The sequence below is a fragment of the Eschrichtius robustus genome, chromosome 8 (genome assembly GCF_028021215.1).
Source record: "Eschrichtius robustus isolate mEscRob2 chromosome 8, mEscRob2.pri, whole genome shotgun sequence".
In the NCBI taxonomy this organism is placed as follows: domain Eukaryota; kingdom Metazoa; phylum Chordata; class Mammalia; order Artiodactyla; family Eschrichtiidae; genus Eschrichtius; species Eschrichtius robustus.
This window is the reverse complement of record NC_090831.1, coordinates 73,210,683-73,236,286: the sequence shown is the minus strand read 5'-3', so window position 1 is coordinate 73,236,286 and position 25,604 is coordinate 73,210,683. Positions and strand designations below refer to the sequence as shown.

The 25,604-nt window shown below is 38.1% G+C and overlaps 1 protein-coding gene across 3 annotated transcripts in view; it reads right to left on the bottom strand.

The window, feature by feature from the left end:
• CDK6 (cyclin dependent kinase 6) overlaps nt 1–25,604 on the bottom strand; it is a 227,453-nt gene that overhangs the window by 198,956 nt on the left and 2,893 nt on the right. For all 3 annotated transcript variants that reach the window (XM_068550663.1, XM_068550662.1, XM_068550664.1), the window contains exon 2: nt 24,905–25,513. In XM_068550663.1, the coding sequence (XP_068406764.1) occupies nt 24,905–25,137 (233 nt within the window). In that variant the 5' untranslated portion in view covers nt 25,138–25,513. The remainder of the gene's footprint in view (nt 1–24,904; nt 25,514–25,604) is intronic.

Genomic DNA, 25,604 nt, shown 5'->3' with positions numbered 1-25,604 from the left:
CGCCTTTCACTACTACTACCTCAACTTCTCTACTTTTCCCCCCATAATCTATAAGTTTAAAGAGTAAAATTTTATATCTAACCAAAACATAATACAACTGATTTTGTTTCTTCAATACACATGATATAAGGCCTTCTCTTACCTATCATGAATAGCCAAACCGTATAACCAAGTAAATATTTTATTAACTATAATTCTCTAACAGCAGGCACAGTCAGTGTTCATCATAACTGTAGTTCATAAAAATTACAATAAAGGATAAGTCTTGAAATATTTGCAAGTATTAAATATTAATCAACAAAGTATTAAATTATGAGTTTTAGTGTTAAATGTAGTTTGTCATATTCTAATTCTTTGAAAATGAGACAATACTCAGAAGAGATGACAACTTTCTATTCATTAGGATTTCTTATTAACTGGAGCACTTGATTCCTCAATTAATTATGCAAGTTAACAAAAAGACTCCCCTATAAAAGTCAAAAAAAACAATTAAAAAAATTAGAAATCTCATATGGTATTTTTCATTTTTAGCGATAATCACATAGAATTTCCTGCTAAAGCTCAATATGCAAAACGCTCACTAAATCAGCAGAAGATGAGAAAATCCAGAAGGAATCAAAATGTGAGTTTTTGTATTGTTGTGGGCAGTACCAGAAACTTGGAGTCTTAAGCATATGCTACCAATTCTCAGAGTTCTACAGCAGCATCTCAGAGAACGCTCAAGAAAAGAAGGGGTTTCCTTTGCTTTTGCCTGTATTGGTTATTATTCTCATACTCTCTGTAATGATTTGCGATGTTTTCAAACACTCTATACACTAAAGTTGAGTTGGCCAAATAGTTTGGTAGAAATGCTTAGACATGTCTCAAACAAATGATTCACATTAAGCACCTTCTAGAAAGCAAATTGTTGTTTAAAGTAATTTACTATTGATTGGACAGATGTTCTGACTGGCAAAAACTGGGTTTGTCAATTCTGTTTCTCTTCTTCCATTATTTACTTTTTATTTTAATCATCAACGGAGTGAAATTCCACTTTCAATTTTCCGGTGGTCTAAACCTTTCTGAAAATCTCATGCTTTGAAATGAAGCTCTTCATGTAATTTCTCAAGTATTTTGAGGTTGGGTGGTTAGATGAACAACCAGAACATAACCTATTTTCAGCTGGTAGAATAGTCAAATAAACAAAAATATGTTTCTGAATGAAAGACATTCAAAGGAATACATATTACTGCATATTTTCAGTATGATTATGTAAAAAGACGCCACTTCAAAGCTAATTTTTCATTTGGATTACATGTGCAAAAAGGTGGGCTATGTTTTCTGTAGGAATTTTCACTTTTGCTTATTTGGAAGCAGTTATAGGGCCAGAAATTCTTGCTATTTAGAGGTCTCTGTAAAGATGAAAACACATAAAGAAACATTTAACAATAAATATGTGTTTTAAATTCAGCATTATTCTTGCTGTGATAAAGGTATTACTTCACTGAAAACTACTACTTTAATAATAAAAAATTTTAAAGAACTTTATGTTTATAAACTATATTACAAATTATAAAAATAGTTTAATATCTTTTTCATAAAATTTTAAACAAATTGGTTGTTAACATGGATAAACTCTCAACCAGGTCCTGTTAACTAATGTTAAAAGGAAAACAGGTAGAAAAAGTCTTCTAAAATTTTCAAGGTTTTCTGAAATATTTCACCTTCAGATGTCTCAATATTAATAATTTTAAGGTATAATAATTTTGGTTTGTTCTAAGTATAAAACTAATTAATAAGAACGATTTGGTTTCACTCACATAGTGGGCCTTTTCTGGACTATTCAGAAAGTGATGAGGTCCCAACGAACAGATCCATCATTTCCCTCCCTCACTCGGCCTCTTGGGTCACTAAACCTTTCCTAAAATCGAACTAACAAATACACTGCATCTCTAGTTTGAACTTCATGTCCTTCCATTCCTGCCCCAGTTACTGGACTGCACGGAAATAATACAAAGACCAAATGATTATAACAGGACTACCTTAAACTGAGAAGTAAGGATATTATTTATTTATAGTTCAGGGCCAAAGCTTCTTCCAATCCTAAGAACAAAAAGCATATAATGCAGTGCAGAGTCTAATGGCTCACGTGTAATATCATGAATCTGGTAAAAACAGAAAGGAAGGCATGATTTTTGATTTCAAAGTTTTAATGATGAGGAAACCAAAGGTTCCCTGAAACCCTCAGTTTGGACCAAGGTCATTTGATATTATTAGCCGCAGCAAGGCTGCAAAGAGAAACCAGGAAGTGCTGAGTCATCACGAGCATAAGTGACACTGTCGTCAGCACTTCTGGTGCCAGATTCAGAGGTGAGTGTACTTCCTTTGACCTACCGCTCTTCCTTCCTTTTCTCACTGGCCTAGGGAATGGAAAGCTGATTGCCATCAAGTTGAGAAGCAGCATGAACCCTAACAAATAACACTATTTAACAGTACCAATTCCATGTACATTTGTCTCTACATATGGTTATTAAAACAAATGGTTGAAAATATAAAATTTAATTTAAAAACATATATATATGTTATATATACAGCATTTAATACCTGTCATAATTAAGCAATTATACCTCTAGTTTCTGGTTATCAGAAGAGAGTTTCCTCCTCAAATAATCAGCACAGCCTCTGTCAGCATGCAGTATACGTGCATTTCATTTCCCAAACAGGCCTTAGACAAACAGTCCTATGTCCAAATGATCTTTGCATGACTAAAACACCTGTAGTACTAGACAGAAAACCCTAAGGGGAAATAACACCAGGAGCCAAGGTGACCTTGAACAGATCATTTAGACGTTCTGTGCCTGTTTCTTTATCTGGAAGAAGGGAATAACAATCCTCCCCCAGCCTCTGTTACTGTTATGGTGAGAATATTAATAAAATTTAAGAAGTAGAAAGGGACTTCCCTGGTGGCGCAGTGGCTAAGAATCTGCCTGCCCATGCAGGGGACACAGGTTCAAGCCCTGGTCTGGGAAGATCCCACATGCCGCGGAGCAACTAAGCCCGTGAGCCACAACTACTGAGCCTGTGCTCTAGGGCCCACGAGCCACAACTACTGAGCCTGCACACCACAAGTACTGAAGTCTGTGTGCCTAGGGCCCGTGCTCTGCAGCAAGAGAAGCCACCACAATGAGAGGCCCATGCACCGCAATGAAGAGTAGCCCCTGCTCGCCGCAACTAGAGAAAGCCCGCGCATAGCAACGAAGACTCAACACAGCCAAATAAATAAATAAGTTAATTAATTAATTAAAAAAAAAGAAGTAGACAACTGCCCTGCAAAAAGGAATGACACATTCCTTACCTATTTAAAAACAAATCGAAACAAAACAAGGCCTTGGTCTCAGGCTAGCTTCTATACATTTTATCAGAAATGTTCAATAATTTCATTGCATTTCAATGGCTGTCACCCAGGTTAGAATCCACACAAGATAAACCTGGGAACACTAATAATAGTACATGGGCAATGTTCTGCAGTACTGGGCTATACAAAAGTATACTTTAAAAAAGGCAATTATGTATGAGAAATATTACAATAATACTTTATTGAGGAAAGAGAAAGTTTGAAGGGACACAGAGAACCAGTATTCAGCATTTTCCTCCAGAATCTCCATAAGTCTCCAAATACCTTATTCAAATTAAACCAACTTTTCCTCAATCATCAGCATTTTATTTTTAAGATGCTATTTAGGATCTGAGCAAAACAAAAACAGCAAGCATTACTTTTTGCAATATTTTATTGCACTGTAGTATATTATTCAGTAATATTAAGAAACAAATAAGCATTGTGAGCTAGCCAGGGGTTCACTTAACATTTACAAAGTTGTATCCACCAAAAATCTTGAGCCCCCAAGCCCCGATTTAGCAGTGGCAGTCATCTTTTCAGTCCCTTTACCATTCTCATACACTTTGATGATGCAGATGGAACTAAAAAGATTTACACTCTCCCTACTGTGTGTAAAAACAGAACAGGAAGACTGCTTCTTGGCCCTTGACTCTCAAAAAGAAGAATAAGACTAGGGTGACTTCAAGTGCATACGTCTTGAGATTAAATGTAGAAATGACTCCAGCACCTGAATATGGCGGAAGATGGAGAAGAATGCACGATGACAACACAGCTCTATCAAACAGCAAACATTTATTGAACAGTCCTTAATACAACCACTCAACCACTTGGAATATTTTGGGTTTTTTTGAAGGAGAGTGATTTTGTTCATGGAATAGGTGGCTGAACTCCATAAAGTGCTCTTCGAATTCTAATATTTTGTGCATCTCTCATTCTCTTGGACAGTGATTAAGTCCAGCAGGAATCTATCAGGTCTGCCTAGTTTTCTTTCAGATAGCAAGTCCCAGGCAGACATCATATCAGATAGCAGCTCCAAGACATGGGCACTGTGGGCATGGACTGTTCAATAAATAATAATGTCATTGTGTCTCCAAAGGCCCATTTAATATTTCACACTCAAACTTTCAAATTTAAGATGCCCACACAGTACATTTCCCAGGAATACCATACATTAAATGACTGAACTGTGCTTCATGAATTTGTTCATGGTTTACCTGACAGAGACTAAGCCCCTGCTCAGCCATTCTCAATAATATCTATGAAGTTGGTGCCAACCCACAATCAGCAGAATATATTTTCAACTGTCACACTAACCGGGTGATCAGATCTTCCATCTCAGAATCGAAGGACGCACATGTGAGATAACTGCCTAGCACTGGGGCTGCAGGCTTCTGAAAGGGAGAAATTTTCTTCTATGCAAGCTACAACTAAATTCTCAACCTTGGTCTGCATACCCATGGTCTAAAAACTTTTTTGGCCATTCCCGACAGTGGCAGAGAAAGCATATTCAATTCACAGTCATTTATGATTTGGGGTTTTATTTCTATATAAAAATGCGATAATTTTTAAGGACTTCAAAGTCCTTCAAATCGTGTTAGGGTAGTAATTTACCCCTGCCAGAATCAGTTTATTGGAATTCCTAAGTAAATAACTGTGAAAAGGAGAAGGAGGTGAAAACCATGGTTGTAGAAAATTTGGGACCAAAAGAGAATCAATCCTATATAACACTGCTTGCCTTAAAAAAAAAAAAAAATTTGCACCAAAGCTTTCTTCATTTGAGCAGTTGGTTTTGTTCCCTGACTGCTCTCCCACATATCTAAGCGCAGTGAGTACATTCCCAACTCCTACTGCCAAGTTAAAATGAAAACGTTCTCAGTCTAGAAATGATTGAGGTGGTTTTCTTTAATCAAATTAGAGCAGCCAAATGTTCCTTTCAAAGGTAACTGTCTACTCTGCAGCTGTATGCAAACTACCACATCAAATGTGAGGGGAAAAAAAATAGCGATAGAATTGTGTCCTTACAGTACAGTGCTGGCTGCAGGGATGGAGAAACAAAAGCATTAGTACAGCTAAGAATTACAATCACAGTGAGCTTCCAGAAATATGCTGACTTCACAAACTGTGAACAATGTATTGAAACTTCCAGCATATAATTAGTTATTTTGGGGAGGGGAGGAACATGGGGGAAATTCCCCCTTAAAAACAGCTAAGCAGCAACAGATACCTTGAGTCATTTACCCTACTGACCAAAGCCTCAATGAGAAACATTAAACGACTTCACACACACAAAAATCTCATAGACCTTGCTTTTTCACTTCCTGTCTCCATCAAAAATACACTACAGTGAGTAATCTTGAGTATCCAACAAGCTTCAATTAAGCTTGTAATAATTCATTTACATGCAAAATTTATTCTTTTAAATCACCAAGTCATGGGAAATTCCTGCAAAGAACTAATTCATAGTGAGTTTATTTTTTCAGTTTTTTTCTCTTAAGAAAAATCAACTGGTTAACATTCCCAATATGATGCCAAATTAGTTATTACACGTGTATGGGTTAATACCAGCTGTTGGCTTTAGGGATGGAATATGAACAGCATGAAAATCTAGAATGATAATGAATTTAGACAGCCAGGCGCAACAGGTAACGGAAGAAAGAGATGATGTTTTTCTACATTTATAGCTCCTTTCCAGATGATTATACTGTCCTCCAAATTAGGGAATGTGGCAAAAATAGCTATACCACCTACCCAGTTTTTATAAAAACTAATGGATACACAAGGCAGTAAGAAAGCAAAAGGGTTAAGACTTATTCACCCGCCATTAACAACCAGGAATTGGACAAACATATGAAACAACTGTTTTCAGATACTGGACTACAGGTTGCACCCCTGAGACAACGGAAACAAATGAGGTGAGCCCTAGACTGCCCTGGCTTTATGCTTGGAGGCAATTTCCAAACCACGGGCACAGGGAGGAGGAACAGCCTGTGAGGTCCGTAGTCTGAACTGAGTAGGTAGAGATCAGAGTTGAGAAGACAAGGAAGCCAAGGTGACTAAAATTTGTGAGACAGAGTACTGAAGAAAAAGCTACCCAGAAAAAGAGCTTCAGAAATCTACCTGGGATCTATTGAGCTCTTGCCTGAATATCAACCTGCACATGTGGAACTGCATGAAGCCAGGCGAAACACTGCTTCTGAGGAAGAACAATTACCAGGATGGTGTAAACTGAATGAATCCTAGACCTCACACAAGGCAAGAAATCTTTCTAGTTCCCACTAACCAAAGAGGAGAGACCACAAAAGGGTAATGCCACCTTAGTAGTGGGCCTTAACTAGCCGTGAAGTAAAGCCTAACATAAAGTAGTTCCCCTCCTCATTTTACAAAAACTAAAAATAAGCCTTGGAAAGATCAAACTGAACTGCAAGTAACTTTACTGCCCATCAGAACAAAGTTCAACATTCTTTAAAAGAATGGAACAAAATCAAGCAGTCAACAATGTAATATTCACAATGCTTGGCATCCAATAAAAAAAGTATTAGATATGCATGCATATAGGAAAATGTAGCCCATAACCAGGAGAAAAATCAATCAATAGAAATAGACCCAGAAATAACACAGATTATGGAAGAGCAGACAAAGACGTTAGAGCAACTATTATAAATATGCTCAAAGACTTACAGGAAAACATGAACATAATGAGAGGAAAATGGGAGATATTTTTAAAAGAATCAAACTGAACAAATGCCAAGATAGACTATATGGACCAAAACAAGTCTTAACTTTTAAAAAGGTAAAATCATATAGAGTTGTTCTCCGATCACAAAAGAATTTAATTAGACAGAAAGGTATTTGAAAAATCCTGTATATGTTTGGAAATTTAAAAACACAAATCTAAATAACTCACAGGTCAAAGAAGAAATCACCAAAATAGGGCTAAAATATTTTGAATCACATGAAAATGGAACCACAATATGTCAACATTTGTGGGAAGCAAATAAAACAACATAAATGCTTATATTAGAAGAGAAGACGAACTTCCCTGGTGGTCTGGTAGGTAAGACTCTGCACTCCCAATGCAGGGGGCCCAGGTTCGATCCATGGTCGGGGAACTAGATCCTGCATGCATGCCCCAACTAAGAGTCCACTTGCTGCAACTACGAAGTCCATATACCACAACTAAGAAGCTTGCATGCTGCAACTATAAGCCCGCATGCTGCAACTAAAAGATCCCACATGCCGCAATGAAGATCCTGCGTGCCATGACTAAGACCCAGCGCAGCCAAAATAAATAAGTAAATAAATATTAAAAGAAAAATGAAGAGAAGAAAATTGTAAAAACAATGAACTAAGCTACTATTTTAAGACGCTAAAAATAAGAACAAATTAAACCCAAAGTAAGTAGGAAAAGGAAATAAAACTAAAAGTAAATATCAGTGGAATAGACACTAGACAAATGATAAAGAAAATTAATGAAACCAAAAACTGGTTTATCAACAATAAAACTGACAAAAATCTACCTGTATTATCAAGAAAAAAAAGGGAGAACATACAAATTATTAATATCAGAAATGAAAGGTAGGGGAGGGACTTCCCTGGTGGCACACTGGTTAAGAATCTGCCTGCCAATGCAGGGGACACAGGTTCAATCCCTGGTCCAGAAATATCCCACATGCCGCGGAGCAACTAAGCCCATGTGCCACAACTACTGAGCCTGCGCTCTAGAGCCCATGAGCCACAGCTACTGAGCCTGCGTGCCACAGCTACTGAAGCCCATGCGCCTAGGGTCCGTGCTCTGCAACAAGAGAAGCCACCGCAATGAGAAGCCCACGCACCGCAACGAAGAGTAGCCCCCGCTCACCTCAACTAGAGAAAGCCTGCGCGCCTAGAGCCCATGCTCCGCAACAAAGAGTAGCCCCGCTCGCTGCAACTAGAGAAAACCCACGCGTAGCAACGAAGACCCAATGCAGCCAAAAATAAAAATTAAAAAAAAAAAAAAAAGAAATGAAAGGGGGACATCACTACAGATTCTACACATTAAAAAGATAAGAAGGGTTTCCCTGGTGGCGCAGTGGTTGGGAGTCTGCCTGCCAATGCAGGGGACACGGGTTCGAGCCCTGGTCTGGGAAGATCCCACATACCGCAGAGCAACTAGGCCCGTGAGCCACAACTACTGAGCCTGCGTGTCTGGAGCCTGTGCTCCCAACAGGAGAGGCCACGATGGTGAGAGGCCTGCACACCGCGATGAAGAGTGGCCCCCGCTTGCCGCAACTAGAGAAAGCCCTCGCACAGAAACGAAGACCCAACACAGCCAAAAATAAATAAATACATTTAAAAAAAAAAAAAAAGATAAGAAAATTCATTGCAACTCTATTTACAATAGCCAGGACATGGAAGCAACCTAAGTGTCCATCATCGGATGAATGGATAAAGAAGATGTGGCACATATATACAATCGAATATTACTCAGCCATAAAAAGAAATGAAATGGAGTTATTTGTAGTGAGGTGGATGGAGTTAGAGTCTGTCATACAGAGTGAAGTAAGTCAGAAAGAGAAAAACAAATACAGTATGCTAACACATATATATGGAATCTAAGCAAAAAGAAAAAAAGGTCATGAAGAACCTAGTGGCAAGATGGGAATAAAGACACAGACCTACTAGAGAATGGACTTGAGGATATGGGGAGGGGGAAGGGTAAGCTGTGACAAAGTGAGAGAGTGGTATGGACATATATACACTACCAAACGTAAAATAGATAGCTAGTGGGAAGCAGCCGCATAGCACAGGGAGATCAGCTTGGTGCTTTGTGACCACCTAGAGGGGTGGGATAGGGAGGGTGGGAGGGAGGGAGATGCAGGAGGGAAGAGATATGGGAACATATGTGTATGTATAACTGATTCACTTTGTTATAAAGCAGAAAATAACACACCATTGTAAAGCAATTATACTCCAATAAAGATGTTTAAAAAAAAAAAGATAAGAAAATAAAGATAAAGAATTTATGCCAATAAACCTAAAAACCTAGATGAAACATATGAATTCCTTGAAAAACACAAGTTATAAAAGTGATTCAACCTATATGGGCCCATGTCCCTTAAGGAAATAAAATCTGAAGTTAATAACCTTCCCATAAGGAAAATGACTTCACTGGTAAATTCTATTAATTGTGTAAAAAGAAAATAATACTAATGCTACATGAAATCTTTCAGAAAATCTTTCAGAGAAGCTGGAAACACTTATTAACTCATTTTATGAGGCCAGCATTACCTCCAAACCAAAACCTGAGACATTAAGAAAAAAGAAAATTATAGAATATCCTTCATGAACATAGATGTAAAAATTCTTTGCAAAATTTCATCAGGCAAAATTGCAAAAACAATTTTCAAAAAGAAGAAGAAAACAGTTGGAAAACTTATGCTACCTGATTTCAAGACCTACTGTAAGACTATAGTAATCAAAACATCATGGCATTGGCAAAAATACAGATACATAAATCAATGGAACAGAACAGAGAAGCCACAAATAGACCGAAATTTATATGGTCAATTGATTTGTGACAAAGGTGCCAAGGTAATTCAAAATGGAGAAGGCACAGTCTTTTTAATAAATGGTGCTAGAACAGATGGATATCCATATAGGAAAAAGGTGAACCTTGACTCTTACCTCAAGCCACACACAGATTTAACTTGAATGTATCATAGACTTGACATAAAAGCCAAAACTATAGAATTCTAGAAGAAAACATGAAAAAATCTATGTGCCTTTGGGGTAAGCAAAGGCAGGATACAAAGAAAGCATAAACCATCAAAGAAAAAAATGATAAACTTTGGAAAAATTAAAATCTCCCCTTTGAGAGACACCATTAAGAAAATGAAAAGGCAAACCAAAGACCTGGAGAAAATATTTGCAAGTATATATACCTGACAAAAGACTATTCCAGAATACATTAATAACTCTTATAATACAATAGGATAATCCAGTTTTTTTAATGGCCAAAATATTTGAATAGATACTTCCGAAAAGAAGGTAAGAGAATGGCCAATAAGCAAATGAAAAGATGTTCAACAACACTAGTCATTAGGTAAATGCAAATTAAAACCACAATGTGGTATCAGTTCACACCTAATATAGAATGGTTAAAATTAAAAGGAATGACAATACCAACTGTTGAGTAGGATGCAAATCAAGTGGAACTTTCATACATTGCTGGTGGAAATGTAAGATGGTACAACCAGTTTGGAAAAGTTTGGCAGTTTCTTTGAAAATTAAACACACATTTGCCATACAAGCCAGTAAACCACTTCTAGATATTTCCCTAAATGAAATGAAAGCATGTGTCATATCAACACAAAGATCTGTACATGAATGTTCATAGCAGCGTTACCCATAATAGCCTCAAACTGGAAGCAACACAAATAACCATCAACAGGTGAATGGATAAACAAATTATGGCAAATCCATATAATGAGAAAGAACGTACTACTGACAGAGTCAACATGAATGAATCTCAAAAATATCTGTGAAAGTCAGATACAAAAGAACACAATACTGTTTGATACCATGTGTATGAAACTCTAAAAAGGACAAATAAAATCTATAATGACAAAAAGAAGATTAGTGGTTGCCAGGGGTCCAGGTAGAGGAAGGAGACTGACTGCAAAGGGTCCTAAGGGAACTTTTGGGGTAAAGGAAATGTTTTAGATCTTGATTGTGATGGTGGTTTATATGAGAGCATAAATTTGTCAGACCTCATAAAAAACACACTCTTAAAATGGATGTCTTTTGGGACTTCCTTGGTGGCACAGTGGTCAAGAATCCGCCTGCCAATGCAGGGGACACGGGTTCGAGCCCTGGTCCGGGAAGATCCCACATGCCGCAGAGCAACTAAGCCCATGCGCCACAACGACTGAGCCTGTGCTCTAGAGTCCACAAGCCACAACTACTGAGCCCACGTGCTGCAACTACTGAAGCCCGCATGCCTAGAGCTCGTGCTCCTCAACAAAGAAAAGCCACCACAATGAGAAGCCGGTGCACCGCAACAAAGAGTAGGCCCCGCTCACCGCAACTAAAGAAAGCCCGCACGCAGCAACAAATACCCAATGCAGCCAAAAATAAATTTAAAAAAAAAAAAGGATGTCTTTTACTGTATGTAAATTATATCTCAATAAACTTGATTTTTTAAAAAAGCAAAAGAATATCCAAACATTACCAAGCATTTAAGGAATCCAGCAACAGGAAAAACAAGTTAGAAACAAAATGCTGACTAAAACAGAGGTAATATGGAGAATTTTTTTCAAAATTTAGAGCAATTAAAGAACATATTACACCCATAAAATGGATGCTTTTCAAAAAAACAAACAAGCAGAGAACAACAACAAAAAAGATGGTGTGAAGTTAAAAATATAACTGCAAAAAAAGTAAAGTCAATGGATGTTTAGAAAATAATATAGAAGATTTCTTTAGAATAGAGCAAAGCAAAACCAAAAACAAATAGAATAATTAGAAAATAGAGGAAAAGAAGGTAAGAGACATAGAGATCAATCTGTAAGACTGACCTTTAAGAGACTGAGAGGTCCCAACTGAAAGACAGCATCTGACTAACAGGAGAAACTCAGAAAGAAAGAACAGGACAAATAGAGAAAGAAGTAATTTTTAAAAATAAAATAAATACGCACATAGAAAGATCCCAAGGAATGCCCAGCAAGTTGAACTTAAAAAAGCACCACACCTAGTCACATATTTCTGAAGAACATAGCCTAGCAGCTTCCAGACAAAAAAATTCACTAAAAACTAATTAGAAAATCATATTGGTAGATGATTTCTCATTGGCAACACTGAATACAGAAAGAGCAATGTTCTGTGGCAAAATTTTTCATCCTAGATTTCTAAAAACAGTCAAGTCATAATCTAATGAGAGGTTCAACAAAGATGTTTCCAAATAGGTGAGGATTCAGAAAGTGTACCTCCCATAAACAATTTCTTAGGAAGTTACTCACAAATGTACACTAGCAAAAGAAGGGTGTGAATCACTAAAGAGGAAGAGACAGGATGCAGGAATGAGTGGCTCTAAGTCAGAGGAGTAGTGAAAAAAAGTCCCAGGAAGACAACTGTTCATCAAGCCTGTAAATAACCAACCCAAAGTAAACCAAAACTTCAGAGAAACTTCAGGAACTGGGGCAATTCAACAGAAACAGACGGTATGATGAAGTGTTTGAAAAGAAGAAGTTTAGGCTGTGATAAAGGCAAACAGTACAAGAAAAACAGAAAGGCAACTATAAACTCCAGGAAAAACAAAGCAACACAAAAAAGTCATGGTTTGAAAAAGCAGTACACTAAAGTAGGGTGTAATTTTTTTAAAGTGATGCAGAATAAGAAAAGAAAATCCAGATGTCTTTATTTAAGAAAGAAGGACTCCTTCAGCCTCATAGGGTTATAACATTGAACCTACACTTGTGGTTGCAAAACAGAATGCAAATGTTTAACAACTCTAGCAAAGTAGCTGATAGAAGTTGTGATGTTAAAGGGAGTTACAAAGGTAGAGGAAAGGTTAGGGAAATAAAAAATTCTTCTCTTACTAAATGCCGGATCAAGAGATACTATCAAAAGAGAAAGAACAAAAAAATGATGTTTAAGGATATTATTTTAAATCATTATAAAAAATAAAAATATCCCTATATAACAAAAGATTAAGGAGATAAACAGGGAGTAGTATTGATGAGCTAAATCTTCATCTGTCAGAGTAGGAAGTCAATAGCTATTATCTGAAGTTTAGATATCAAGAAATAGAGCATAGCATATTATCTACATTTACGGGCAAAGGAACTACCAGAAGCACCAAAAATAGAGTTAAAAGAAGTTGTATCTGAGTACTGGGCATAGGGATAGGTGGGACAGGAGCCTTGCTTTTTTATCATATACTCTTCTATACTAATCACCAAGCACGAATGTCATGATTACCAAAAAAAGGAGGGCACAAATTCTTTAATATTTTCTAATAAGAGATGATATATGTCCCGTCCCCTTGAATGTGTGGGGCTTTGAACTCACTTTTTTTTTTTAATTAATTAATTTATTTATTTATGGCTGTGTTGGGTCTTCGTTTCTGTGCGAGGGCTTTCTCTAGCTGTGGCAAGCGGGGGCCACTCTTCATCGTGGTGCACGGGCCTCTCACTATCTCAGCCTCTCTTGTTGCGGAGCACAGGCTCCAGACGCGCAGGCTCAGTAATTGTGGCTCACGGGCCCAGTTGCTCCACGGCATGTGGGATCTTCCCAGACCAGGGCATGAACCCGTGTCCCCTGCAATGGCAGGCAGACTCTCAACCACCGCGCCACCAGGGAAGCCCTGAACTCACTTTTAACCAGCAGAACATGGCAAAAGTAACACTGTCTGTTCCTAAGGACACTGAGTGGCTTTTGGAGCCATGAGCCGCCATGTAAGTCCAATTACTCTGAAGCCTTGATGCTGGGAGGAAGCCCAGGACACATGGAGAGGCAAGGTGTAGGTGCTTTGATCCACAGCCCCAGCTCAGGTCCTAGCCTACATCAACCAGCTTGCATGAACACCAGACTTGAGAATGAAGACATCATCTCAACATGAATCAAACCCCCAGCTGCTGTGTCAACTCCAGCTGAAGCCTCAGACATCACAAAGATAAACCATTCTCACTGTGCTCTGTTCCCCAGCCACTGAATCCTTGAACATAAGAAAATGGTTGTTTTAAGCCCCTAAATTCTGGGGTAATTTACTACACAGCAATATTTATCAGAATAATTTCTTTAACAAAAAATGTAATTACTTTAAATAAAAAATGACAAATGACTCCCTTGGTATTCTACTTTAGTAACAACTCCTTGCAACATACCTGACAATCGACTGGGACCACCACAGATTTTCACCCTATTCTATCCTATCTTTTCCTATTCCATTCTATTCCATTCTTCCCTTTTTTCCTTCCTCTTTTGCTTTTTTCTCCTTTTCTTTCCATTATTATTATTAGTAGTAGTAGTCATAACTAAGTAATGTCAGACCCCTTAGATGATGATAATCAACTGATCTAAGCAGAAAAGAAAGGTGCTTGGAATGGCAGCACCAAATAGGAGTATTGGGACAAGGTTCATGATGGGACTAGCCACTTGTAAGGACAGCTACAGCCGCTTATACAACTTTACAACTTATGTCAAACTCTTTAAGAGAATGTATGTCAATCCTTTTTATAAAATTTCACAACCCAGAGAATCTGAAACTATGTCTTAAAATTCCCACCAAAACATCTAAGTCAATTCTGCCGCAAATGATACGACCATATAAAATGCCAGTTAATATTGTTTATATAAAATTATGTTCATAATTGAATGAAAACATCAGTGGAAGAATTAGTTCAGAGAGGATATATCTTAGTGTCCAGTCTACTTGCTAATCATTAAATTATTAAATAACTCCTAATCGCTAAGTCATAATCCAATTTATTACTATAATTATTAGAGACTATATAATCCTATAATTTTAAATGCAATACTAATGAGTGAATAGAAAAATAACATATGTGCTAAATTTTGGTGTTAATATACACTTTTACTCTCATAAAACTTGTGTAAAAGAGTAATCTTTGCTCACAGTTTAATTATTCAGTAAGTCACTCAACAGATATTTATGTGCCAGGCACTGTTCTAGATATTGGGGATAAAAGCACTGAACAAAATGGACAAAAATTCCTGCCCTCATGGAGCTTATGTTCTAATGGGTAACTTACATTCTATATTAATTCATGCATTACTTCAACATATTTGAGTGCTAGGCACAATGGACAATGTAAAGATGGCTAAAATAAGGCTCCCAAGAAAAAGCAATCAGACAACTATGACATTTTATCATTATGGAATTAAAAGAATGATAGTCTGAGTTTACTTATTCAACAAGCACTGGCTGTGGTCTCTCCAAACGTGCCAGAATTTTCATCTACTTTCAGATCACTAGGTTTCAAATTTTGAAGTCTAAGAAAATTCAGATTTACGTAAGCAATGCCAGGTTCTGTCACTGTTTTACATCTTCACCATGCACTATCTCTCACCTCTACCTCAACTTAGCTCATCTTCTGCCACATTCTTCCCTCCTTTTAATGAGCATGTGGTCCTTTCAGTTCATAAGATACATCTCTTGACCACTCTCTACTGGCCTAATGATGGTTTCACCTCTCAATTTTATTTTATCAACTAAAGTGGGAGAAAAAAAAACTATACCATTTTTCATAAACAAAGATGCGACTCTTGACTCATCTCAAAAATCCTGTTTTTCTAGGATCAGGAATTGGTACCACCGAATCTACCATGCTTTTGTATAGTTCTCCTGGAAACCAATCCCATCCCTCTGAGTCAATCTTTTCCTCTTTGCAAAACTAACTGGTTTAGTTGAGGACCCAACTGGCATCATCAACCCTAAGTTCTAGTCTAATGAACTCTTGGTTAGCTAAATTACCACTGATTAAATTTCATGGGCTTCAAATAATTTGTAATGACTAGCAGGATGTCGCAACTCTTTTTTGTGTCTTAATATGTAAGAAGTGTGTTATTTCAAAGAAGGGATGCTGTCCTAGTTCTTTAAGGGGACTTCCATAATTTAAATACACTTCATTCATGATCAGCAACAACAGTCCATTCTAGCCCAGTCTCTAAATCTATCTCTTGGTTTCGTATGGCTCAACAAGAAAACATCCCATTTTTACCCAAGACTATTTAATAACTTCTTTAAGTGATTCTACACAGTTGGAACGTAGATGACATCATCTAAAACTCTCACCTTGAAACTACTCAGATAGTTTCTTGATTTCCACCAAAAAGTTTTAAAATGTATTGGTCAGAGACAATAACCTAAAATTTTAAATGCAAAGATGTCTTTTGTTTTTCTTGTTCTGTTGCTGGACAGGGTTAAGTGTTAACGTTCCCAACTTTACACTTTTATACCTTCTAAAAAGAAAACATTTTAGGAAAAGTAAATGTTTTATACTAATCATTAGGAATACCTAACAGAAATTTTTGAGATTACTTAGCAATCAAAGGAAACAAAATAAAAAATATATTTCACTAGAGATTACTGCCCCTGAAAGAGAACTGCTTCCTTTCTGTGGATAGATCTTAATGACTTAAACACAGAATATATGAAACGAAATTTGAAATGTCATAAGGCAGTCATGCCATAAGAGCCTCAGAAAACAAACAAGCAGAAATTCCAATGTGTAACATAAAAAGGAATAATTCTGTTTGAGATTTTGAAATTAAAAAAGAGAGGGAGAAAGAACAAACAAAGAATTCAACTCCTCTTTGAGTTAATTTGAATAGTGAAATAAAAAAGAAATCATCCCAACAATTTTGACAATGTGTTCTCAGGAGTGCTGTGTCCTCAGACCTGCCCACAATAAATCCATTAATGAACAGGATACAGTATTGGGTAAAGGCGACACAAATTACCAATACATAGATTAAAGATTGTACTTTACTATAATTACTATAAATCCAATACTTTTCAGAAATACCTAGTTCCATTCATACTTTCACATTGTTGGGGGGGGGGGGCGGGGATGAAAGCACTACCAATCAGCAATACAGATATCTGTGTACATGTCAGTTTCCTCCACAAAATTATAAACTACTCAAGGGCAGAATTTGTTTTGTTAATATCTTATATTTGTGTAATATTTGACCTTCATAGACATAATTCCATTTGATCATAGTAACTCTCAGGTCAAAAGAGTTGTAATAATTTCTATTTTATTGTGGGAAACTCCAGGTCACTCAGCTAATAGACAGAGGAGTCAGAATAGAATCGATTATTCTCTTAGCCCATGACTGGGAACATTTTTTAAACTTATGACAATGGAAAATTTCAAATATATACAAATGAGGAGAGAATAGTATAAAGAACTTCCACAGCTTCAACAATGTTCAGCTTGTTTCAGCTCTACTCCATTTTGAAACAAATTTCAGAGTTAATACCATTTTGGGGGTAAACATTTCAAGATGTAGGTACTTTCTGTAATCACTGTCAATCATGTTTAACAAAATGCTTAATATGGCAGATAATCAATAAATACTTGTTGAAAGCTATAGATCTTACATATGCTTTCAGACATTATTACCCAATTCTGACTAAAAAAAAAATCAATTCTGAATTCCTAGATGGCACATACTCATTCATTCATTCACAGATATTTATTCTGGGCTACAAGATGCTGGTCACCACGTTAAGTGCTTGGGATACAGCAAGGAACAAGAAAACAAGGGTTTTTCCAGTACAGAAAGCCAAATTAGTGGGAAAAAAAAGTAAAAGAATTCAAGCAATTGATTAAAGTGTATCCAGAATACCCTATATTCTTACATTAAAAAATGTGTAAATCATTTTCAACTTTTACTGAATGTGTGCACATTTCCTAATGTGAATGTCTTCTCTACAGTATGTAAATTAAGTCCAAGACTGTACAGTTAACTATGGGAATTACTTAAATTTTAAAACTCACTTTAATATAAACTATAAAGATTGGAATAAAACAAAAATGAAACTTTCTCTTTTCAGTATTTATTATTCCCAGGAAACCAAGTAAGCATAACCCAATATACAGATCCATTTTCCCTCTTTATTTGACACTCCTTAGTATTAACATTCATGTGATGGAAATAATCCACGTGGTCCCTTCCTTAGTAACTGGACGTCCTTTCCATTATTTCATTCACTTGTTCATTTACTCATTTTATTTCCACTGGATGTAGAATGTAAACAGACATGACCCAAAACACATTCCCTGCCTCAAGGAGCTCACAGCTGGGGTGTGGAAAATGGTGGGTGGGGGGAAGATTAATATTATATCTTAAATAATAGACATAATAATATTAAAGAGCAGACATATACTACGTGCCATAAGGGAGGGCCAATGTTGTCAGGGTTCAAAGGAAGCAGACATTTTATCCAAATGAAGGTATTAAGGAGTACACCACACACAAAAAAAGGTGGCATTAGAGCTTGGTTCTGAAGGATGCTTCAACAGGTGGAAAGAGTGGTACAGGGAGGAACACTGTGTACACATTCTGAGATCAGCCCCAACTGAAGTCGAAGAGGTGATGGCAAGGAGCATATATATGTAGGGGAAATGGACTCGTCAGTCTGACTGTAGGATACATGCAGCAAATGCCCACGAAGAACACAAGGAAATCCTATCAAAGTTGAAGCTAGTACTGAAGATGAAAAAATGGACAGTCACAGGGAAAATTTAAAATATCAATAAGTATTTGAATGCTCTTATTATATAGCCTTGGTATACAGATACTGTATAGTTAATATCAATAATCTCCCAGTGTTTAGCCGGAGATACCTACTAACGCTATATGCAACTCTAAAAGGATGAAAAGTTCTCATCTAAGGGGTTTATAATTTAATTTATTCTACATCATTCATTCAGGAAACATACTGGGCAACTAACAGTACGGACACTGTTATTTAGGAATATAAAAGATACATACAATCCTTGTCTTCAAGTCAGCAAACATAAAGTCATGAAACAGAAAATACTTTTCTATCCCAAGGGAATGTTTTCTAATATGCAGTGACCATTAGTCATCCTGTCCTGTTAACACTGGATATAAACCTGCGTTTGAACCTTAGTTATCCTCGGTTTGTATCTACAATGCATATAATTACGGAATAAAGTAGCTGACTAAAAATAAGACAATTCTTTTATGCATTTACAAAACAATTCCTACACAGGCCAAAGGGGGTTGGATTAGGTTAAACCTAAGACCCTCTTCAATGAAAAAATTCTTATACTGTGATTCTAACTCTACTGAACTAAAATCCTTTAGGAAGGGTAAATTGGAATCAATAATTAAAATGGCTACTTAAATGACAAAGTCAGTTATTGTCCAAATTTAGGTAAACTACTAAGTGTTTAATAATGATGCCATCCCAAATGGACTTCCAGGCTACTACTGCACACACACAGATTCCTGCCACATGCCTTAAGGTGCCTTTATTTCACCTCAATGGAGAGCAGTTACATGTGCAGCTGCTAAAACAAAATCAAGTATGGTAGCACATTGGTGACATTGAAAACAACTGCCCAGTGGCTCTTATAAAACTCCTCCCTCTGACTGCTCACCTGCCTGCCCCAGCAGACTTAGCATCTATAGAACACCACTCAAATGGTAACCTTTATGTAGGCAGGCTTGTTACCAACCACCTGTGACCATTTTCAGTGCCGCCTCCTGGCCCTTGAACATAGCCCAACATTACCAATACTACCTTCTTCTACTGCCACTCCTCCTGCAGCCAGATTTCATCTCTGCTATGTTCTACCACAGCAGGAAGCTCACAATTAATTTCCATCCTAAGAAGACTGAGAAGCTTATCTGAACTTCATAAGAAATAGAAATCGTGTTATTAGTTCTTCAAGAAGCATGGGTAACACATATTTGCTTAGGTGTCTAGAGGTTGTTATGCTACCTAATTTTCAAGTATTATGGTATTTATTTCACTAAATGGGTATTAGATGCCAGAGCCGCATTATGTAATAGCTCATTCATAAGACGAGTACCAAGCATTTAGATGTTTTTAACTATTCTCTGTCTAAAATGAATTCAATATTACTTAATTATTTAACTACATTATTTACCCATATTATTATTTAACTCCAGCTATTTAAATGATCATAGTTATTACCCAACTTCCTTAAAAGCAGAATTTAATGGATAATCATCACACTTTTTACAGATATACTTCAGTAAGGCATACTGCAGAATTCAGGAGTTTCCTGAGTTGATATGTCATTTATTCCTGGCAAACTATCACCTTTGTCTACATATAGCTCATATTTTCCAAACTAGAAATGTACTCACTTGAGTTAACTTCTTCCACCAAACAAAAAGAATTATTTTAAAATTGCTACTCAGATTTTAGAGAAAGTCAACGACTTTAAAATGGCATGACAGACAAGCTGCCTGACCTCTGACCTTTAGGTTCTTTATCTATAATAATAAAAGGGTAGAAAGACTTCCAAAGTATCTTTCAACCCTAATATTCATGAGTTTCCAACGACACTGTGAGTACTGGATGTTTCGTTCTTAAAAAACATTCCTAGGAAATCATCAATAGTGAGGCATATTTTTTTAAGGGTAATTTACTTTTAACAAGGAGTCTATTTTCATAGATATCCATTTACCCTTGTCTTAAACATAAGAAAATACACCAAGAGATATTCACATTTGTACAAGTTTCCCTTTTAGAAGCCATTTTCTCCTTGATAGAGAACTTCTAGTAATTCCATGGTGATAATAGTTGTGTAAAAAGGATACAGTGCAATCAATGGCAACAATTCAGCACTACCAAGTTCTTCTGCAGGAACAAGGAATGGGCAGAACATCATTGTGAAAATGTGTATTTACTAAATAAGCTCAATAAATTGGGACTTCTCAAGGAACTGTTAGAGAATGAAAGACCAAACATACTTTTCACATACTGACATTTAAAAAGACAATTTAAACTCCTGCTTTTCCTGCCTTCAATGAAACAAGCCCTAATAAACATATTATTCACCTACAAAACAACACTTTTATTCAGAAGGATTCCCATGAACTAACCCACCTGAGGTTATGATCTAATAATCACTGAGCTGCACACATTTTTCTGGCGTTTTTAAGCAGTGATTAAATATGCTAATAATCATAATTTAACATATTTAGACACAAGTTTACTCACTGAAATACCATGAGTTTTAGTTTCCTGAACCAGTACTTGAATTTGAATTACTTTTACTGTTACACTAACAAATTTAATCCCTGGAGACAACACTGATAGCACTTACCAGGACTTTGTAATGACATGATACTACCATGTATCGGGGTTATGATGATCATCTTATTTCTTCAAAAACAGGGGAATTACTTGGGAGGAGTAGCCAGGTATGATTTACCCAAGTATCTTTCCCAGCACCTAACCCCATGGTTTTTAAACAGTAGGTCCTTCCTAAATCCTTGTTGAGTAAGTGGAGCTCAAATGTTCGTATCTATTAATTACATGTCAATGTCTTCTTATACAGATCTCTTGGTATGTGCCTAAAGTGAAATTTAATCCCCCCAAAGCATTTGATTCTGATTAGTGTTTTAGTTATCTAACTATCAATCAGCAAATTCAGGGTAACCAAATTACCACAAATATTTGATGCTCTGAAAAAAAATGGTTAGCTTAAATATAGCAAAACAAACCAATGGAAATAAAGAGAACTGAATTTTTAAAGAGATAAAAGAACTGCTCATCCCATTACAAGGTTAAGTTCTGTAAATGTAGAGACTTTTTTGACTTGTTCACTGATGTATCCCCAGCTTCCAGCAGTGTCTGGCAAATACTGGGCCCTCAGTAAATATTTGATGAATGAATAGATTGCTGATAAAACATATTATTTTATCTACTATATATATTTAGTTCAGAATGTAAAATAGGATTCATTTGTGGAGTGCAGAAGCTCTAATATAAGCTGATACTGAAGTCTGATTCTGGCAAAGTCTCCAGGATTTGGGATTACCAACTGCAAGATACAAGTAAGTCTACATCCCAGACACTGACTGGCTGATCAAGCCTGGGCCTGGGATGTATCAAGCACAGGTAAGCAAGAATTTCAAGTCACTATCCCTGTGCATGCAGGCAGTACCAGTGCCAGCAATAACAAGACAGTTTTTCTGGCAAATCCATCAAAATTAAATCTTAAACTTTTGAAAAATGAATATGTTTATTATGCTCCTTCAAGCTTAGAGGCTTAACTATCTGTGGGAGGTGCCTATAATCATGATCAATTACTTGTGACTTGAAGGCACTTATTAAGGCATCTGCCCTTTTAAGAAACCTTTAAAGAACCAGCCATAGGACTGTAAAACGGATCCTGCAGGGCAACAATAAATCACAGGTTTGGGGGCCCAACTTTGACAACTCTCCCTTGAAAGGAAAGAATTTGTTGTCACCTGTCCTTGACTTCCTGATCCTGCCTGAACAAATATCAGCATCCTCTAAAATCTGAATTCCTAGTCTAGCTAAGTAAGTCATGGAGGCCAGTAATTGCCCCAAGGCAGAAGTGGAAGAGAAGAAACAGGAAGGAAACAAAACGGAATGGAGATCTGCAGCTCGTGAGGATGACATCATCAATAATTTTCTGAAGTGTCACTGAATTTCATGGCATTTTACTGATGGTCTTTTCTGACAAACTACAGTCTCATTATATTCAAGCAGCTTCTTGGTTCCAAAGCCTGTAACATCTGGGTTTGAGTATGACTTGTTCTACTGGAAAGGTCAGGTGAACTGATGCCTTACTGGGAACTTTCTCCATGGCAAGGGCCCCACTAACCTGTCTGAACACAAATAATACGTGGACGTTTGAAGCATTCTTAAATTTACAAAGTGTTTTCATATACACTATCTCAGTTTCTCCTCACAATTCTTAAGAGGTAGATGTCATCATCACCACTTAACATGTGAAATTAGTTTTAGAAAATGATGCCTTTGTCTTCAACTTGTAAGTATAGTCTCCTAAAATTTCTCAGTATAGAATCCAAGACATGGGTTAGTTAGGAATCTGTAAAGACACACCAACCTCAAGAGAATAAATCAAGAGAATAAGATGGATTAGCCAAAATCTACCAGCACAATGACAAAAACAACCTTCCTTTGTCACAAGAATAAATTGTGCTTTTTAAAGGATGTTACACCGGGGTGCCTCTGTAACACCGCTACAATTGGAAGAACATGATTTTATTTATATACATGATAATCATCCTTAACTGGACACTATCCAAAGGTAACAGACAAAATAAAACAAGAACTTTGGACCTACAATTCTAGTGGTGGAATTCACCCTTTGGGAAGTGTCTAGGTGATTCCACTAGTTACAGGGGACAAAATGTACCCTTCACTTTTCTCTCCAATATCACAAAGACTCCCCAAAAGGGTTTTTGTTGTTTTTCAACAAAGAAAACATACACACAAAAGGTTATCTACTGCTTTTATTTATAATCCCATCTTCCTAAAACACTGATTCCCTCAGTCTCATTATCTTTTGTCCCTCTCTTCTTTACTGGCTAAAATAGAGGTATATTAGGGTCCTATCTTTATAGCCATTTACTACTTTATTTATGTATTTATGATTCTTTGCTGCTTTCTAGCCTGAGTCTGACTGTGTCAGGAACAAAGCACAACACAAATCATCCAACCTGGGATAAGAGGAGACAAACTGAAACCTCCCAGGAAGATTCTGTAGACACTTGGGCTCCCTGAAACTATAGAGGGCTTGGTATTTCAAAGGTCAGCCTTGGGTCTCTCCGCTTTGATGACTAATGTTAAACTGTTTGACCTTTTTACAAAAATATTTAGCTGTGCTTATTTACATAATTTCATCCACAGCACACATACAGTAGTAGACACATATCTGTTGAACAGAACCATTAGACGGATGAGAAGACAGGAAGAAGACCTCAAGACCTCCTTTTTCGAACATACTACCTTAGGAGTTGAGAAAGGTAAAATCACACCCTGAGTTGTAGAAGTGTCTGGGCATTCCTTTTCAGCTTGAAACTATGCACCTCTGTTTTAAAAAGAAAAGGATGACACACCACACAATGTCAAACACACAGTAGGGAAATTCCAGGATCACTAAGAAAACATCATTATCTTAAGTGACACACACTTTGGTTTAATACTGGTTACCACACAAGAGAGGCTATAAGTACTGGCGCCTCCTCACCCACCAGCACAACCCACCCAGGAAAAGCAAGGGCAGGACCTTTAGAATCTAAAGATTCCACAACCTGGACTCACATCTGACCCTTTGGAGAGGGAGTCTAAGGACTATGCCGGCCCAGAGACATAAAGTAATGCAAACAGGTAACATTTTGGGAAGAAATTTTTTAAATGACACAAACTGGGCATTAGCACTTAAGTCCTTAGACCATCAGAAATCCTTATTATTATGCAACGTTAATAAAAAGAAACTGTAGGTGTGATTGGCAAAACTATTCTTAAAAGTTTCTGCACTTTTAAACCTTATTTCTACTAGGCCCCGACAATAAAGTTTTCTTTCTACTAATTATCACCATATCCTCAGACCTCTCACTCATTCTCTCAAAAATTCCCCCAATGTCCATGGAAACCATGCTGGGGCTGGAGGGGCGCGTCTCAGGTTGGCTTGTTCTGTCCCTAAAAGACGCCCATCTTTCTGGATCCCTTTCAGGGTGGGCAGGGAGAAAACATTTAGAACTTGCACAGCGGCAAACAGGCCTGCGCAGGTCACATTTTATGACTTGTCTTTCTGTTCGCTGTCTGGCAAGGTCACCGGCTCTGGCTCGTGGCTCTGTCGACAAAACTTACTCTCACTCGGTAAGGTCAACGGGTCGCACCGGGCCTCCCTAGCCGCCCCCCTGCCCCCCAATCTTCGTGGGCCCCAGGATCCCAGGCCCGGCCCTCCCACGGCGCGCGGCCCCCGACGGCGCGGGCGCCGCTCCACCGCTCACCTGACCACGTTGGGGTGCTCGAAGGTCTCCAGGTGCCTCAGCACCGCCACCTCGCGGATGGTAGAGAGCGGCATGCCCTCCTCGCCAGTCTGCACTCGCACGCGCTTCAGCGCCACGAAACGGCCTCCGTTCTTCAGGTCCCGGGCCTTGAACACCTTCCCATAGGCGCCCTCCCCGATCTCCGCCACGCATTCGTACTGCTGGTCGGCACGGCTCAGGCCGTCCTTCTCCATGCCGCCCGGACGCCGCCCGGCGCGGCGCCGCTGGGGCGGGCGGGGGGCGCGCTCGGCTCGCTCGTGGCCGCCGCTCGCCTCCTCCCGGACCCCCTGGCCTGCTCCCTCGCGCCCTAGAGCTCGGTCTCGCTCTCTCTCACCCCCGCCGACTACCGCGGTCCGGCGCTCGGACTCTCGCGGCCGCCGGGGCTGGATGGAGCGACCTCCCCGCGGGCGGGCGCAACCCTGGTGCCGCCGCTGCGAAACTCCGCCTGCCGAGTCGCCGAGGAGCAAGCCGATCCCTCCTCTTCCCTCCCCGAAGCTCAGTCCTCTGTACAGACACCAAGGCGATTACATAGTCTTTGCCCGAGCGCGTCTCACTCCACAGTCCTTCCACCTAAAAGAGGAGACGGGAGGACAAGAAGAAAGTGTAATCAGACATCCCAGGCGCCTTCCTCGGGGTTCTTGTAGACACCCCTCCTCCTCCT